The 18,789-nt window shown below is 37.6% G+C and overlaps 1 protein-coding gene across 1 annotated transcript; it reads left to right on the forward strand.

Moving 5' to 3' along the window:
• The first annotated feature begins 768 nt into the window (after positions 1–768).
• Positions 769–1,703, forward strand: LOC131152277 (14 kDa proline-rich protein DC2.15-like). Its single transcript, XM_058104057.1, has one exon. It carries the CDS (start codon positions 951–953, stop codon positions 1,347–1,349), a length of 399 nt encoding a protein of 132 aa, XP_057960040.1. The 5' UTR covers positions 769–950; the 3' UTR covers positions 1,350–1,703.
• The last annotated feature ends 17,086 nt before the right edge of the window (positions 1,704–18,789 follow it).

An 18,789-nucleotide genomic window follows, 5' to 3' on the forward strand; every position in this document is an offset into this window, starting at 1 on the left:
TAGCAGTACCTTCCAAATAATAAACTTTAAATTTATTTAAATATTAAAAAACTTTTAAATGATTGTTAAGTGAACAAAAATATATATATAATAATGAAGATTTTAGATAGCAAATTACAATTTTAAAATAGTAGTTAAAAATATTTTTAAGGGAACAAGTCAAATACTGAGATTTTTATAAAATGAAAAATAATGAAAATATGAAAAATCAATATTTATCATAATTTAAATTAGAGTATTTATATTATATCGTATCTTATATTTTTAAAAGATGTTTCACGTCCTTGCATTTATGCAATGATACAACAATATTTTGTGTCAATGTTTGCAATTTATATATAATGTGTAAATAAAGTATCAATATTTATATATAACTTTGAACATTCACTCTTTAATATTTATGAAGTAAATTATGACAATATATTATTATTAATTTGTTCTAAAAATATATCATAAATTTATTAAAAATCATAGAAAATGTTTTATACAATCACGAGCATCACACGATTAGCTAGATCTCTTATTTTCATTTTCAAAGCAACAATATTGCAAATTCCAGAAACTCATTTTTAGATTAAAGGGATTGCTCTATGGCTTACGGGCCAGAATTTATACCGTTAATTTATACTTTGGGTATGGACTAAATAAACACCGGACCACTGTAACACTGTTTACCTTCCCACGGCCTACAGGGACACTACAGAAAACAAATCCAAGCAGAAAACAAAACAAGCATCTACTCTGGGCACAAGCTTACAAAATTACAACTTGCACATTATCTTCAATTTTCACTCTCTTCCACTCACTCACACTCCCAACGCCCACCTCACAAACCCTCTTGAAAAAAGGCTAAGGGCTCCCCACGCCCCGCCCTACACAACAAGGGCACCAAGTCCTTAAAACCACTTAAAGCCCCAGCTAGCTACACCCAGTGCACTACACTTACAACCATGGCCTCCACAAACTCTAACGGCAGCAGCTGCCTCATTAAGTACCTAAGAATCTTGGTTCTTCTCCTCTTCTCCACAGTCTCCAGTGCTTGTGACCCATGCCATCCCCAGGCTCCTCCTCCGGCTCTTCCTCCTGCGGCGCTGTCTTGTCCGAGGGACGCGCTGAAGCTGGGGGCATGCATCGACCTCCTCGGCCTCGTGAATCTGCCGATCGGAAGCCCACCCTCCGACAAGTGCTGCGCACTGGTGGCGGGGCTGGTGGACTTGGAGGTCGCAGCCTGCCTTTGCACCGCCATTAAGGCCAATGTGCTCGGAATCAACCTGGACGTCCCAGTGGCGCTCAGCTTGCTGCTCAGCGCATGCAGCAAAACGGTGCCACCGGGCTTCCAATGCACGTAAATTTTAACATAGTGTAAGGCATGGCGTTTTGGATTTGGAGTAGGCAGCCGATGGATGTCGGTAGTGTTAATTAGTCCTGCATTATGTTATGTTTTGTCATTTGGGTTGTAAGTTGTTGGGAACAAAAATGCCACGCTTACCTCTTAAATATCATACTTTTATTTACTCACAGTGCATATTCTGGTACACTATGGGTAAATAAATTAAAATGTGATGTTTGGGTGTCAAGTGTAGCACTAGTCTATAGGAATGTCTTGTGATTGTGAGGAATTTAGATAGTGAGTTGTGGGTACGTAATGTGCAAGATTTAATTAATTGTTCTCATAATTTGGCAAGTAATTTTCCAAAGTTTAATTACTTGATGTATTTAATAATTTTTTATTGTTTCTTGTCATTCTTCAATCCTTTCGATTGAATAATATGTCCATTCTTTTTTTTCTTTTTCTTTTTAAAAAAAATACAAACTTTATTGATATGCCCTCACTTTTGGGGGGAAAATACCGTGGTTATAAGACAAATATTGGGAGATTATAGATAAAAAAAATAAAGGCCTCCCAAAAACAATACCAACAACCAACCAAATAGGACTACAAATCCAAACAAAAGTAAATAAGAAATAAATCTAAACAGGCCTAACAATTTACTAATTATATACGTTAGAACATGAGATTTCTAACTTAAAAGACCGAAAGTGCTTATGATTTATTTGATGTACAAGAATAATACAAAATGAAACAAAATTAATGATTACAATTTTACATTACACATTTTCATCATCATAAAATTTTTCCTTTCATTTTGTTCCCATTCCACTATTAATTCATTCGTACTAACTATTGGATCATAACTTCAAATTTAAGGAGCTCGGTCGGGTTGGCTCAATTGGTAAGGGCGATTTGTGACTTTGATGACCCCAAGAATACAGATTTGGTTCCCCCTTTAGAATTTACCCCAGTGAATTGCTAGGCATACGTCAATGGGCGGACAACTTTCATCCTCCCGAGTTTGATGCCGCACCATAATATCCAAAGCGGCGCGATGGTGGCTGGAGTTCCCGGGAGTATATATATATATAAACCTTCAAAATTAGAGAGGTGCATGTATGACCCAACAAGGATAAAGTTTGGAGAATGAGGTACATCTATTGATAGGCCATATTCAGTGAGCCTCTAATAAAAAATCGATGCTAACTGCTAAATTGATATGAGGGTTTTGATGGAATTAATATAATTAATGATACTCTAAAGAGAATGAAAACAAAGGCAATTAGGTTTATAACATATATATAACCATCAGCGACTCTACCATTAGGGGTATCAAAATGGGTCAAAACCCAACGGATGATGTAATGGCCTCAAATTCCTTAACATAAAATGTAACATAATAAATGGAAAAGTCAACCCGAACCCGTGGGTAACGGGGACACCTGTCAATCACAGTGGAAACCTACGCAGCAGTAAACATAAAATCTAAATCATCCATCCATAAAACTTAGTACCAGAGTTTACTACAACATCATAATACTGTATTTATATACGTCCTCATAAATATCAAAATAACTCTGGGATCAAACACAAATAATTTTGACCCTAGTACAAAATCTTACCCTCCTAACAGGGTAATATCACTAACTCAATGGCAGCCACGACCCGTCGATCACTCCAAGTCTCCTGAAAAATATATTTAGTTTGGGGGTGAGACACTTCTGAGTAAGGGAAAATAAACTAAAGACAGTTGTGTGGCAACATGAACATTTAATGCAATTATACATATACAATACATTTCATATTTTCGTAAACGTTCATCATATCATACTAAATAATCACATGCTTTCATATTTTCTAATAAGTCATATCGTACATAAAACATTTGTTATAACTGATAATACTGAAAATATACCCAAGATGAATAGCTAGCTAATGTCATGTATTACCCCCTATGACAGGTTGTGCAGCCCGAAGGTGGGACCCGACAATGGCTGGCCGACCACTGCCAAGTCAAATATGTCTGTACGTACGATGGGCTCACCACACCCTGGTCCAAACTGCCAGGTGGACATCCACACTCTACTGAAAGCCACATCGACTATTCATCTCTCACCCCCTCGTGGAGTGGTTAGCACTAATCTAAGCATAGATATCTGATCTATATAGCTACGGTACCGTGCTCCTGAACTGAACTAAACTAACATCCTGGTTCTGATAACATATAGTACATAATAATATATCATCTTTCATAATTTCATAAATATGGCCTCGTGCCGAACAATTCATAAATACGGCTTCGTGACGATCGTTTAAATATGGTCTCGTGCCGAAATCATACATAAATACAGCCTCGCGTCAAAATCATTCATAAATACGTCATTCTGAAAATAATAATTTTATCATGCATTTTTCAGAATCATAATGTACTGTATACTTCCATAACTTTCTCAAATCATACTGCATTCATATCATTATCATATCATAATATTTCTCCATGTAAAATAATATTCATGCCACACATTTGTTGTATAAAACCATACATTGCATTCTAAAAATCATGATTTCTGGCATCTCATACATATATATACATTTCAACATAGTAGCAGTATTTTTCTCTAACGTGCATTTATTCCATAATATTCAAATATCGTAAATATTTTCAGGAAATCAATTTGCTCATAAATAATAGTAATTTGTGTAAAAAGTAACTGCTTTAGTTTATTCCCTTACCTGACTACTGAGAAAGCCCCTAAAATATCCTAGTCTAACCCCCGTAAGATTTCCTGATCAATACCAAGAAACTGAAAATTTCTAGTATTAAACCTCAGTATTTTCGTGTGTATATCATTTCCTATAACTACTACAAGACCAAATTTGGCTTAAAAAGTCTTACCTCAACTCAGGGATGATTTCCAACTTGCTTTCACCAATGATCCACTCCGGCAGATTTGGAGAAAACTTCCCCAGGAGCGTCGTGGTGACTTCGGATTGTCGAACCGGCGTAAATCTGATCCAAAATTAATGAGAGAGAGAGAGAGGACCGAAGGGGAGAGAGAGAAAATAAAAGATGGCTTAACTGTGAAGTAAAATTTAAATTTTTCTATATTTATAGAACTAGATTCGTCGACGGGCCACATCATTCGTCAACGAATCCTTTAATAATTTCATCAACAAAATTCATTCGGCTCAAAACCTCTCTCGGTATCTATTTGTCGACGAAATTCAGTCTTCGTCGATGAATTCTCTTAAACCCTCGTCGACGAATCCCCTGTATTCGTCGACGAAACCCTGATGATTCCCCTCTGTTATTCCTTCCAAAGTGCAATGTTGTCGATGAAGTTTACTTCCTCTTTCTGTTTTTGTTTCCATTTCCCTTCCTCTTTATTATTTAAATTCCACTTTTATTTGGGTTTTCACAGATGATTCGTGAACCGCCTGTTTATAAACGGGTCAACCCGAGTTCAGGTCGGGTCACCCGATTTTTTTTGTTTGGCCCCCTGTTAGTCTCCTTACACATAAAATCATATACCCGTATCCTGCTGCCACTATACTCCAGTCCTCCTGCAGCTGCACTCCACTGCCGAGTATGTTGTGCACCCTTGGCCCTTGCCCGTCTAGCCGTCTGCCTAGCACACTATGGTCGACCTGGTCCATTTACTCCCCTCCCCGTCTGGTGGCCGTTTGCCCAGCATGTTGTGGTCCCCTTGCCCGTCTGGTCATATGCCCAACATGTCGTGGTCGATGGTCCCTTGCCCGTCTGCCCAGTACACCGCACGCCAAGTCACCAACATCATCTTCCAAACCCCTTTGCCTAGTATCTCATCTCACCTCTCTCGTAGTAGTTCTTCTTCTTCTTCCTCAACCGAGAGAGAGTAAGAGAGAGATCTATTCTTAATTTCTTTACTTTAAAATTTTAAAATAATTAAATTATTCTTTTTACGGGTAACCCACGATCCATCCATTTATTAAACGGGCGGATTAGGGTTTACATGGTTGCGACCTATTTAATCCCAACCTGTTTACGATCCGCTCGGACCCGGCCCATGAACCCGTTTTGCCACCCCTATCTACTATATACTAAGATATATAGCTCTAACTAAAACACAATGATCTCCTTTAAAACAATCTTACGTCATTTAAACCCCCTTAACGTTGTATTATTGAATGGCAAGTATTTGGAGCATGCAAAGCACCAATTTATACACCAAAGGCATGCATAAATGAGATCCAAAAGAACTAGATATATAGCTGCGGTCTCATTATTTGGTAACAAATATCGATCTGGGCATGCAATAAGGATGAATGCTAGTATTAGTGCATATATAGTAGAGAAAACAAAGTTTTATATATATATATATATATATATATATATATATATATATGCAGGTTGTAGTTTTTGATAAGAAACATTGAATATTTAAATAGATTTATGTATACATCATGCTTTAAGAAATTGTAACAATTAATCTCCTATAGGCACAAAAAATATATTAAAATTATGAAACACTACAATTAAGTGTTAATCATTTCAATTGATAAATATAGCTATATAAATTTTTTTTAAAAGGTAATGTTATTATCAAAGGAGACACCAAGCAAGAAGCTTAGAAACTCCAAAAGGACAAACAAAAAAAGGCGAGGATAAGAACCATACCAAAAAAAAAGTACGTAGGAATAATTCCCAAACTGTAAAAAATCGCCATAACCCTGCAAGCAGACATGAAAATCTTGCAAACAAACTGTAAAAAGGTTTAAATTGTGAATTTATTCGGGATAAAAAGGCACAGACTAAAGCAAGGAGAAAGCCATGGATAGGAAGGAAATCGAAACTAGACAGGAAAACTACATTGAACTTTTGCCAACAAATTTTAGAATTTGAGAACGGATCGAGGCCATGGATGCAACTGCAGATATCCCATGAAAGCCAAAATCAACTCAAGGCGTGATAGGGGAGAAACGAACAACCAACAGAGATACCAAGGCACTAACCTCCTAAATCTACTAGAACTCCCTTATACGGTTCGTCGACAAGTCTCAGTGTCTCGTCGACGAAGTGATACCGAGAGGAGTAATTAAGACCCTTTTGGTTCATCGATGAGCTCATCACCTTCGTCGACGAACTCTCTTCTTCGGTTCGTCGACGTGTCTCATCAACAAGGCCATGTGGTCATCCGTCTATATAAGCGCAAAAATCACATTTTCAGCGAGGAAATCATTTCTCTCTCTACTTTCTCTCTCTACCTATGATTTCTCTACCTTCTCTCTAAGTTTTCAACCCCGTTTTTTCCCGATTTGACGATCGGAAGCTACCACAATGATCCCAGGGAGATTCTCTACAAATTAACCAAAGCAGAATTTTGGTTGGGGAAGTTTGGGCACCATCCCAAAATCAGGATAAGTGGATTTTTTAAGGTTTATTTGGTTAGTAGGTTTTTCTGAGCCCAGATTTTGTATTAAAAATTGATATACTAGTGTTCGGGATGATTACATTACGGTGATATGATTTCAGGGTTTGGGCTTCCAAACACCGCAGGCATGGGTTAAGGATCCCAGCGGGTGTTATCTCAAGAACCTAAGTAAAATGATAAATAGTTTATAGTTTAGAAAATGTGAGTACGATTATACTGGGTGTTGGTTGGTTGACAGAGAAATATATATATATATATATATATATATATATATATATATCTGTGTGTGTGTGTGTGTGTGTACAATTTTAGGATTTTGGAATTATAAACGTCGTGGGCGTGAGTTAGAAATTAGTAGACGAGCTTAGTTTGTCAGGTAAGGGAAATATGTTATGCTAGTAATTTTAGAAATTGTTAACAGTAAAGTTTATGTATTTTGGAATATGGTTTACAGATGTTTAAAGGTAATAAATTATATGTTTTCCATATCAGTATATAGTTCATAAATTATTTTATGACTAGAAAATACAAATTTCAAAATATGAGATATTATTTATTTAGTTGTGGGCATGAGTTAATATCAGATCAGTACAAATTTTACTCAGCCTTCTGTATAACATGATTTACAGTATATACTTAGAAATATACTTTATAACATTTACAGAATACCATGATATACAGATTTCAGAACCATAACATTCAGATACTCAGTTATTCAGATATTCAGTCATTTATATATTCAGTTATTACAGTTATTCATAACAGCTTATAAAATGTTATGATTATTACATAATCATGGTAAAATAGTAAGATAAATATATAGAATAGTATTATATTTTATATAGTATCAGACCCTGATGGATAAGATCAGTCAGTAGAGCACGGTACTGTAGTTATTTCAGATTAGAGTGCAACCACATATCTCAGATAGTGTACGGAATTTAGTCAACCGTGCCTTGGAGGGATTGCAGGCTCCCCAGAAGTCTGGGTTGAGATGGCCGGTTCGACGATGGAGATGTCAGTTATCGTGCCTTAGGAGGGATTGCAGGCTCCCCCAATATTCTGGGTTGAGGTGGCCAGTCTAATGATGATAGAGTTTCAGTTGACTTATCCTAGTAGGCCAACCAGTGTTAAGTCCCGCCTAGGGGCCGCACAACCTTGTCATGAGGGGTTAAATAATGACATACAGTTTTCCAAGGAAGCTTTCACAGTTATTAATATGTATACAGATTTACAGAATAACAACAGATATATTATAATACTAGAAGTATGAGTAAATAGAAAGCTCAGGTATTACAGTTGTATTTTAAGCCACATAGGTGTGAGTTATACTGTATATTATTTTACATGCTATCTCGGTTTAATTATTTATTAGTATATTATACATGTAAACTCAGTTTTCACACACTGGTAATAGCATATTTCGTCTTACTGAGAGTTTTCTCATCCCAGTGATTAAAATATTTCAGGTGATCCAACTAGACGAGAAGGTCAAACTCGAAAGGAGAGAGGTTGTTTGCACTACCCTGTCTGTAAGGTAAGTGTTATCAGGGAGATGAATTTTTGAGTAGATTCTAGGAGTTTATGGTAGATGTTGCTGGGGAGATGTAAAATTTATGTATATATGTTCTGGGGAAAATACTGAATTCTGGTATTGTAATTTATGATTGTACAGTTTTATGTTTTCTGCTGCATAGGTGTTTTCCAGTAGGTATTATTATTAGGGGTATCATAGTAGAATATTTCATAGTATATTATATTAAAAAAAAAAAGGTATGAATTTTTGGGACGTTACAATATATATAAGCATAACCTTAAAAACAAAACACCTGCCTCTGGTCTTCAACTCCTCTAACCTTTAAACCCCTTTTCCTTTGATTTTGTCTGCAATTTTAAATCCAAAATTCTTATCTTCAAAACTTCTAAACTTAGCAGTTTCTCCAGCAATTTCCTCGAGCTTTCAATCAGAATTTGCCCTGATTTTCTCACTGGAACCATTTGAATATCACCGTGCCAACTTTTTTCTATTTGAATTTCTCTCTATAACTCTCACTGTGTGTGAATTCCTTTGTGTGAGCTTATTTGTAAGAATTTCCCACTGTATGTCTCACTATCTGAATGTATCTATTTATAGGACTTAAGGAATAATTTGTATTCAATTTGATTAACCAATCAAATTCAAATTAATCGATCAAAACTAAAACTAATTTGCTTATTAAAGTTGATTAATCAATTTATATTTTTCAATCAATCTTAAGTAACCAATTAATTTTAAATTCTGATTTCCTAACTGAATTTTTATTGTGTGAGTGTGCAGGTGCATACATGAAGAACCGAAGCTCCTTTTCTATTTTCCTTTTTCTATCTTTTTTATTTTTTTATTTTTTTCCAATGTAAAATTTATTTTTCTATATTTTTTTTTATTTTTGTGTATTTCCTTCTTGTATTTTTATTTTTCTAGAAATAATTTTTTTTAAATATTTTGGTTATATAAGGTCTTAGACAATTTCGGGTGTCCACAATAAGAAATCCCCTTATCTTAACCCTTATATAAAGCATATTATTAAATTACCCTCATATTAACAAATAACCCTAACTAAAATGGGCACTCCTTGATTATTGGTCCTTTATTGTGGTTGACTTTGGTGTTTTCTCTTTTTCATGCAAGCCTTCATTTGAAATACTTTTGGTGTCAAATCCCTAGGCAAGAGGATACTTGCCTTGCCATGCACGCTCTAGGGTAATATGTACATTGTCCCTTTAAATGTCGCACCCCTTCAACACATAACACACTTCTTAGTAGGTTAAGGTGAGGCAACACTAGCTTTTGCGCTGCAACAATTTACTTATTGGCCTAAGCTTTGGGGAATTGAATATGGCAGCTCCGCATTTTATTTCCTTAGGTGACTTGTGCCTCACCTGTGTGATGTTTGTTTTTTGCCTCGTCTAGGCGATCCTCTATTTAGCAACTATAGTGACTAGGCAAAAAATGTGTTGCCTCATTTTGGGCTACTGCCTTATGCCTACTAGGTGACCTCCCATATTAATTGCCTAGGCAACTCCCATGAGTAGGATATGATCACCATGTTTCAAGGGGGTACACAAAGATGACACAAAAATAAATATAGTGCATAAAAACATGTATATACATATAAATTGTTAACAAAACATGCTACGTAGATTTATGCAACACGTTTTTTTTTTTTCGATTTTTTGCATATAAACATTGCAATTTAATTTACACTAAATCCTTTGTATATGTATATGAATAACAAATAAAAAGGTGGAGAGAGGAGAGAGTTGTCGCGACGTCCCGGACCCTGCCAGAGAGAACCTACTCTCTTTGGCACAAAATTAGTGTTTGGCTGCGAACTCGGAGAAATGGATGTGTGGTTTTGAAAATATGATTTCCACGGAAAAACATATGTGATGAAGTCGCCACTAACCTTTTGAAGTGCTGTTAGAACACTTGATTGTTACCCCGTTAGGGGTAGAATTGGTCTGCGTCACCAGAATCGGGCTCGAGAGTACGGTTATGCGAGGGGAAGGTATTAGCACCCCCTACACGCCCGTTCTTACAAACGGTACCAGATTAATCAAAAATTATCCATGAAATAAACTTGATAAGCCTTTCAAAATTACTCCCTTTCAAAAATCAAAAAATGAAAATATTACATAGGTATTCCCTCAGAACCGGGGCAATTCATTCTCCGAAGAGTCCATGCCCTTTGTTGCAATCATCGGGAAAGAAAATCAAGAAAATAAGGTACAAAATAAGCTCCTGGGGGTTTTGAAATCCGAAAGTTTTTCTAAGTAGGAAAATACTACTTCGAGAGATTTTTGAAATCTGTTTGGGATGAAAATGATTTTCTGTGCCTAAAAAATATTTTTGTGATTTTTTAAAGTGTGAAAATATTTTTTGTGATTTTTCAATATTTTTCCTGAACTTCAAAGTAACGCAAATAAAATCAATGGAAATCAAAGTATGAAGATATTTTTGGGATTTTTGAGAATTTTTTGATTTTTTTGTGAATTTTCTAGATATAATAATAATATACAAGTGAAATGGAGAAAACCGGTGTGAACTGGTTCCGGGAATGATGAAGCGGTCAAGCGTTGACCGATTTGGGGAAAACCAGTTTAATGACTTGGTCAAGACCATTTTTGTGGATTTTATGAATATTTAAATAATAATCAAGTGAAACGGGGAAAATCGGCGTGAATCGGTTCGGGGGATGATGAACCGGTCAAACGTTGAGGGGTCCGGGGTAAAAAACCCGTTTAAGGTCTTGGTCGAGACCATTTTGTGGTTTTTCCAATATTTTTCTGAACTTCAAAATAGCACAAAATAAAACTTGGACTGAAAACCGTGAAAGTTGAAGCTTGGAAAAATTTTAGGGTTTTTCTAGAATTTTTGTAACTATTTAGGAATTTTATTCAAAATTTAAAACATGTTTTTTTGAATTTTTGTGAAATGAGTGCAAAAACATCTTTTGAAAATGCTTTGGAGATTCTTTGGACTTTATTATGCTTTTCTTCAAAATTTTCAAGTGTAAATCAATTTTAGAGCTTTGAAATGTTTTTCTAGAAATTTTTGGGAATTTTTCTGAATTTTCTATTTTTTGTGAATTTTTACTTTTGAAAATCAAGCTCACGAAAGCAAAAACAAATTCCAAATATTATTTGTTTGAATACTCCTAAGGTTTTTGTGATTTTTTTACACTTTTTATTGATTTTTACAGATTTTTTATGATTTTATTGAATTTATTTGAGTTTATTTATGAATTATTGGAGTCAAACCGGCTACATATCGGTTCAACGAACCCAACCGGTTCGGAAATCTAAACCAGTCAACCTGGGTCAACCCGATTTTAAGGTCTGGGGCAAGACCATTAACGCCATGTGGCGCCTCGGGAGCAGATGGGCGCATATGGGTGAAGATTGAAGGGATAAAGGATCTTGTCCGTTCTTTGGAGACCAAGATTCAACGGACGAGGGAATGGCCATGAAGACTTTTGGGTGTGTGGAGATGGAGAGCGCCACGTGTCGCTCTGTGGTACAAGCAACTTTTTTTTCTTTTGTCTTCGTTTCTTTTCTTTTCTTCGTTTTGCCTTCCCTCTCACGCACTCTCTCTTCTCACTCCCTCCTCCTTTCCTTCTCTCCGCCTCATCCATGGACAACCTGAACAACCCTCCTTCTCCTTCAAGCTCTCTCTTCTCCATCTCTTTCTATTTGCTCTTCTACGAACGGAAGCCCCCACCTGGCTTCGTGCTGCCACCTCCTCTTTCCTTGCTCGGTTTTCGTTATCCATGATTCTTATGGCCTCCATCGAGCCCAAAGCCGACATCTCCATCATCTCTAATGCCTTTGTCTGCAATAACTCAAACCCAAAGGCCCTCCCCCCTTTGTTTTGTCTTCGGCTTTGGTGACCCAGAGTCTATGGCCACCTTGACAACTCGCCGGCCACCTCCCATCGCTCCCACACGACGATGCGTCTCCGCACATCCACACATCTCCGAATGCCCAGATCTGAATGAGTGCTAGCCCATCCATTGAGAACACGACAAACGCTCGGTGATGATTTTGATTCTTGAAGGAGATTCTTCAAATCCGAGAACACTCCAAATAGATGAGTTCTCTTCCTCTCCCCTTTTTTATGTATCTTCTGTGCTTTCTTTTTTTTTTTGGGTTTCTGTAAGCTGAGATGGGTGAGTGAGGCTGATGAGTGTGGTGAGATTGATTTGTGCGAGGGTGCCACTGTCTTGTGTTTGTGGAGGTGTTCGGTGTCTTGGTGTACCCGTGAGTGAGGCTGTGTGTGTGGGTGAGTGCATGGTCGGATCGTTGTTTTGTGCTTATGTTGTTGGTGATGTGTGGGGATTCTCAAGTTAGGGTTTCGGGTAGGAGATGGGGGAGACGAGTTAATCTCGTCTCAATCCAGGTAAGTGAGCAATGGGTTGACTCATACGGGTCAACCCGGGGATCGTGTGACTCCTTTTGGCCTGAATCAAGCTCAGTAGGCTTTATACTAGTTTGACGTTGAACCAGGCACATGTTGAAAATTTTGAAGATAGGTGGGCTTGGTTCAAGCTGCAAACAGTGGGCTGGTTTGGTGTTGTTTTTCAGATTGGGCTGGTTTGGGTAGGTTTTCAAATTGGTCTTGGGTTTTATTTTTTTCAAAAATGGGTTGTGGGCTGACTTTTAAAGTGGGTTTGGTTGTTTTATTTTTAAGACGGATGGGCTTGTTAAAAAAGTAGAACTGGGCTTGGTGTTGAAGACAGGGTTGGGCTAGGTTAGCATTTTAAGAATGAGCTCTAACTAGAAAATACAAGTGGGCTTTAGGGGTTAAAATGGGCTAGTTTTAGTCAGGTGGGCTTAGGGGGTTCTTCTGAAAATGGGTTCTGAGTTGGGTTTAAAATAGGCTAGGGGTTCAGGTCCAAAAGGGTAAACAGATTAGGGTTTCGGGTTAGCTTTTTGGTTTGAGGGGTTGGACCCGAATTTGGATTCTAGTTCAGGGAAATGGGGTTGGACTTGAGCTCTGGTTCGAAGCCTGAGAAGATTGGAGAAGAGCACCTTCATTTACTTCACGTCTGTTTCACAGTCAATATAAGAATCGAATGATTTTCAGTGGGTTTTTTGGGTTACCTTCCTTTCCTCACTCCTCTGATCTTCTTTTCCAGTCGGAGAGTCTGAATTCGCTATCTGGTTCCTCATCCTTCATTCGAAGGTTCTGGGTTGACCTCGAGTCCTGGATTGTGAGGCACCACAGGGATGCCTTTTTGCTTCTGTCTTCCTCTAATTTTCTCTCTAAACTCTCAATTACTACAGAATTTCTCTATAATGCTCTCTGGTTGCTCTTCCCTCTTTCTAATTCCGTAGAGTTCCTCTAACTCTAATCTTATCCTCTCCTAATTTCTATAGGACTCTATTAGCTCTCTCTAATTTTCTCTTAATTCTTACAGAGTTTCTATGCTCTCTGAGGGGTAATTTCTGCAGAGTATCTTTGTGCTCTCTTTTTCTTTCAAACTAGCAGAACCTCCCCTCTCTTGTGAATTTCTCCTTCTCTCAATCTCAACAAGGTTTCTCCACTCCCCCTTTGTGTGTCTTTGCAGTGTGTGAGTCTCCCTATTTATAGGGAGCTGGGGGCCTCTTGGCGCCAAAAACTTTCTTCCATCGTGGATTATTCCCACGAAATCCCCCAGTAACCAACTGTCAGTGAATATGATTTCCGTTTCATTTTCCTTTGTCATTTTACAATTCTACAGTTACCTAATTCTACCTTTCCTCTCTGAAATTAAGAATAGCTTCCCAAGAGAGGGGGTAAATTGGTTTTTAAAAATTTCTTTTAATTCCTTTTTAGAATTCTTAAACTTATTTTATTTCTTTTAACCCATTTGTGACTTATTTGTTTAATTTGTTAAGCACTCAAGAACTTAGTTTCTTTATTTAATCCTTAACCATACAAACATCCAATCATTCAACCAAACCAATCAACTATAATTAGAAAGCAAACAAACAAGTCAATACACAGCACTAATGTAATATAAAAACTCAAAATGGTTGTTTTTTGATATTAGCCAAATTTGAACCAAGCCCTGTAGTGAACGAGAATTTATGCTTGCTGATGTAAAGCCCTATATAAATGAATCAAATCACTCTTTTCAAATATTTAGAATTCAAATAAACTCTTGGTAAATTTATCTTTAGGATGTTAACCAAATAATGTACTCCTGTATGGTTTCCGCAAGATATGGTGTAACCAACGTACTCCCTTTCGGTTTCCGCAACCCAAACCAAAATTAAACCTTAAGTTTGCTTGATTTCCAAATATACGTAGTTTATATGATTTTCAAATTTAAACCATCCACGCAATTTAAATATGCACTGAAAATAAAGAATAGGGAAAGAAAAAGTGAGACGGGGATTTTTACGAGGTTCGACTTATACCCAGCCTACGTCCTCGCCTTTGGCAAACCACCAAAGGATTCACTAAACCTGTTCCGTTGACGGGTGGAACAAAACCTTTACCAGCGATACCCCACGCTCAAACACTCCTTCACTAGGCTAGAGCCCGCCTCTCCAAACGATGTTCCCTCGTTTGGTCACTCCTTTAGGCTAGAGCCCGCCTCTCTAAGCAATATCCCCTTGCTTAGTTAACGATCCAAACAATCCTTGGAACATCAAAGAACTACAAGAAACACAAGATAAGATCTGCGTACAAGTGTACTCTCTTAAAGAGCAAGTTAGTACAATTTCAGCACTATATACTTCAATGTAAAATACCAATATGAAATAGATTGAAGCTCAAGTGTAAAGTTCACCAATATCCTTCTTAGATGAGGATTAGCAGTAGGAATTCAGAGAATGAAGGATTAGCACTTCAGAATATCTCAGCAAAAGAGATTTGCAATGAGTGAGCAAGAGAACTTTGGGAGAACAAGAGTGCTTTCAGCTTCTCAAAACAGATTTTTCAATTCTTAGATGTATTTTGATTTGCAAAACCATGTATTTATAGGCTTTTAAACTTGTTTCCATGTTGCAAAAGTTTCCTTAGAGAGTTTCCCAAGTTGTTAGAAAAATTGGAGCACAAAACAGCTATATTTTAAAATATTAGAATTTAAAAATTTACCCATTGAATAGTGTTCAGATGTCTAAAGATTCGAGTTCAGTTATCTGAAATTCCTGAAATCTTTTAAAAAATGAACTGGACACAGGGTTAGATGTTTGAAGTAAGGGTTCAGACGTCTGAGGTGTTGGGTTCGGATGTCTGAAGTGCCGAATTCAGACGTCTGAACAGCTACTGCCTATTCTTGTTCGGCCCAGAAAAGCTTCAGACATCTGAAGTGTCGAGTTCAGACGTCTAAAGTGGTTTTGTGTGCTATTCAGACAGCTGAAGTCCCTCTCGTGAACAATGTTCAGATGTTTGACAACTGTGAGCCCGCTTTAGTTTTTTCACCATAACTTTTTCTGTATAACTCCAAATTAAGTGTTCTTGGTGTCAAAAGAAATCTAAGAGAAAATAATACAACTTTCATGTTGAATACATTTTAAAATAAGGCGATTTTGATAGAGAAAAATTCACTTCAATGCGACTATATAAAAACTAACAGCATTTGGAAAAACTTTTTTGGTGCTTTTCCTTCCAAAAATGATTCTAACCTTTTTAAAATAATTTTTGACCTTATAAAAATATTTTATACGTATTTTAAAAGGTATCTAGGTCTAAGAAGTTAACCTAAGAGTTTCAAAATATTTCAAACGATATTTTAAACATTAAAGTACTTGCATAAAGACTTCTAAGACTTTTCTCATTTTAGGTTCTTGAGTCTTCATGTTTTGTCCTTAGATTGAGTCCATCTTTTCTTCAAGCTTCCATATTCTTTGAGCTTTCTCACTTTTCCTTTCTTTGGCTCTTTTGACTTTAATATTCCTTGGCGTTCAACAACTCATTCATGTCTTCATATTCTTCAAGGTTTAATATATCATCTTTAAATCCATGCTTTGACTCTTTTAAGCTTCATTTGATCCTTGTGAGTACTTTGACCTTACTTTCTCATATATGAGCCCTGAAATATCATTGCTCACACAAATACATTAAATTTCACTTGTTTGTTAGCATCAAAATAAGATAATAAGATTTTAAGCCTTGTAAGGCCAACACTCTCTTTTGTGCGTAGATGAATGTGGGGCAGAACATTCTAGGTGGCAGCATATGAAAGGAGGGCACGACATCTTCCTTTTTGTTTTCTTTTTTGAATTTTCTTGTATTTATCATTTTTCATGTACCCAGGTTGCTATTACTGCAACAATTCTTTGTGTAAAACTTTATTTTCATTTCCCTATAACTTTTCATTTCCTTTTGCGTGCCTACATTTTATTTGTACATGTGCCCCTCTCCAGTTTTAATAAAATGTGACCTCACCCTTCTAATATTTCAACTACAATTCCATGTCACATTTAGACAATTTTGTCCCTAAGAAAAACCTGATAATTAAAAATGACTTTAAGATCCCAACTATGTTAGAGATGGAGCCAAGAGACAGCTGGAGACGACGCGTTGCTGAGTCAGAAAACGTGGTGGAATTATCTCTCAATTAAACTCTCCATTATTAACTTCCAATTGTGATTAATTTGATTGTTTTTTATTTAATCATGATGTAAATTCCAAGCCTATAAAAGGAGGGCTGTGGAAGATGTATATGCATAGCACAACACAGTGCAAAGAGAGTATAGAGAAGCTCAGGAGAGCTGAGAGGAAGAAGGGAGGAAGAGAGAGAGAGAGAGAGAGAGAGAGAATTGTAACATTTTTCGGCAAGTTTTTGAATAGTTGATGTGTGCTCCATGGACGTAGGTCGTTATTGACCGAACCACGTAAAATTCTTGGTGTCACTTTGATCTGGATGCTCATAGGTTCCTAACAAGTGGTATCAGAGCCCGATTGGAGCAGAAAAGCCATATCGGAAGTGATCCCGAAATTTAGAGCTCTGTCCAATATATCAAAACTATGTTTTGAGGCCACCATAGCATTCAGATCGCCAAGACGAAGAGAAGGGTGTCTACCGGAGCTCGAACGAAGTTCATACAAGCCCACACGCGTCTTGCCGGAGCAAGACGCCTTTCCACATGCCGGCACTGCGCCGCACGCATCTTCTTCGTATGTTCCATTCAGACCCGACCCGGTTCAATACCCAACCTGAACTGATTAGTCACTTAGACCCGGGTTGACCCGGATCCGACCCGCCGCTCAAAACCGGCCACGTCAGCTGCCACGCCAGTAGGGCCACGTTAGCATAAGAGCGCCACGTCAGCATAGGTGCCACGTCAGCACTACCATGCCAACTGGTGTGCCCCACACTGCCATGTTAGCTCCACGCCACCAGTGGGTCCCACCTCTGCCACGTCATCAGTTGCCACGTCAGCGCCACGTCAGCAAGTTTGACTAGGTTTGACTGAAACTTTGACTGAGCTTTTCGGGGTTGTTTTGGGTCCATTTTTCGAGCGACTCGAACCATTTCTAGGGTTTTCGATCATTCTGGATCCATCCGTGCTATCCATTTTAGCTAATTCCATCTTTAGATTAGAAAATCTAGATGTCAAATGAAAAGAGCTCAAAAATCGAAACAATTTCAGTTTCTGGAAGATACAGTAGAAGACTATTTGTTTGGGAAGGAATTACACTTACCGTTAAAGGGTAAGCTAACATCCATGAACAAGGACGAGTGGGAGTTGCTTGATCGAAAAGCCCTCGGAGCCATCAGAATGACGTTGTCGAAATCTGTGGCGTTCAATATCAAGCACATAACATCCACCAAGTCTCTTGTGGATGCGCTCTCTAATATGTATGAGCAGCCTTCAGCCGCAAATAAGGTACATCTTATGAAAAGACTATTTACGATGAGCATGTCTGCAGGTGAGCGTTTCAGCAAGCATCTGAATAACTTCAATGAGTTGTCTAATCAACTCGACTCAGTCGAGATAACGTTTGATAATGAGATTCGGGCTCTACTGATTCTCAGCTGGTTGCCTGAAAATTGGAATGGTGTCGTCACTACCATTAGTAGCTCCGCAAGAAAATCAAAGCTTGTATACGATGAGGTCGTCAACATGATTTTGACGGAGGAAATAAGAATACAGCCAAACCATAGCTCCAATTCGAGTTCAGCCTTGAACATGGAGAGTCAAGGCAGAGGAAACAGGCATGGACGATCAAAAAACAGCGGCAGATCTAGGCCCAGGCGGTCAAAATCTGAAAATCCCAGAAGTACTCAGGACACAGTTTCTCAGAGCACGAAAGTTATTGAGTGCTGGAACTGTGGAAAGACTGGTCATTACAGGAACCAGTGCAGGAGTCAGAAGAAAGAATTTGAGACGAGGGTAAAGACAGAAGCAAATATTGCTTCCGAGAATGATGAGATGTTGATCTGCTCTTTGGAAAGCAAGCAGGAGTGTTAGGTCTTAGACTCCAGAGCCTCATTTCATGCCACATGCTGCAAAGATTGCCTAGAGGAGTACACACCAGGTAATTTTGGTAAGGTGTACCTTGGCGAC

Source organism: Malania oleifera, chromosome 3, assembly GCF_029873635.1.
Source record: "Malania oleifera isolate guangnan ecotype guangnan chromosome 3, ASM2987363v1, whole genome shotgun sequence".
NCBI classification, from domain to species: Eukaryota; Viridiplantae; Streptophyta; class Magnoliopsida; order Santalales; family Ximeniaceae; genus Malania; species Malania oleifera.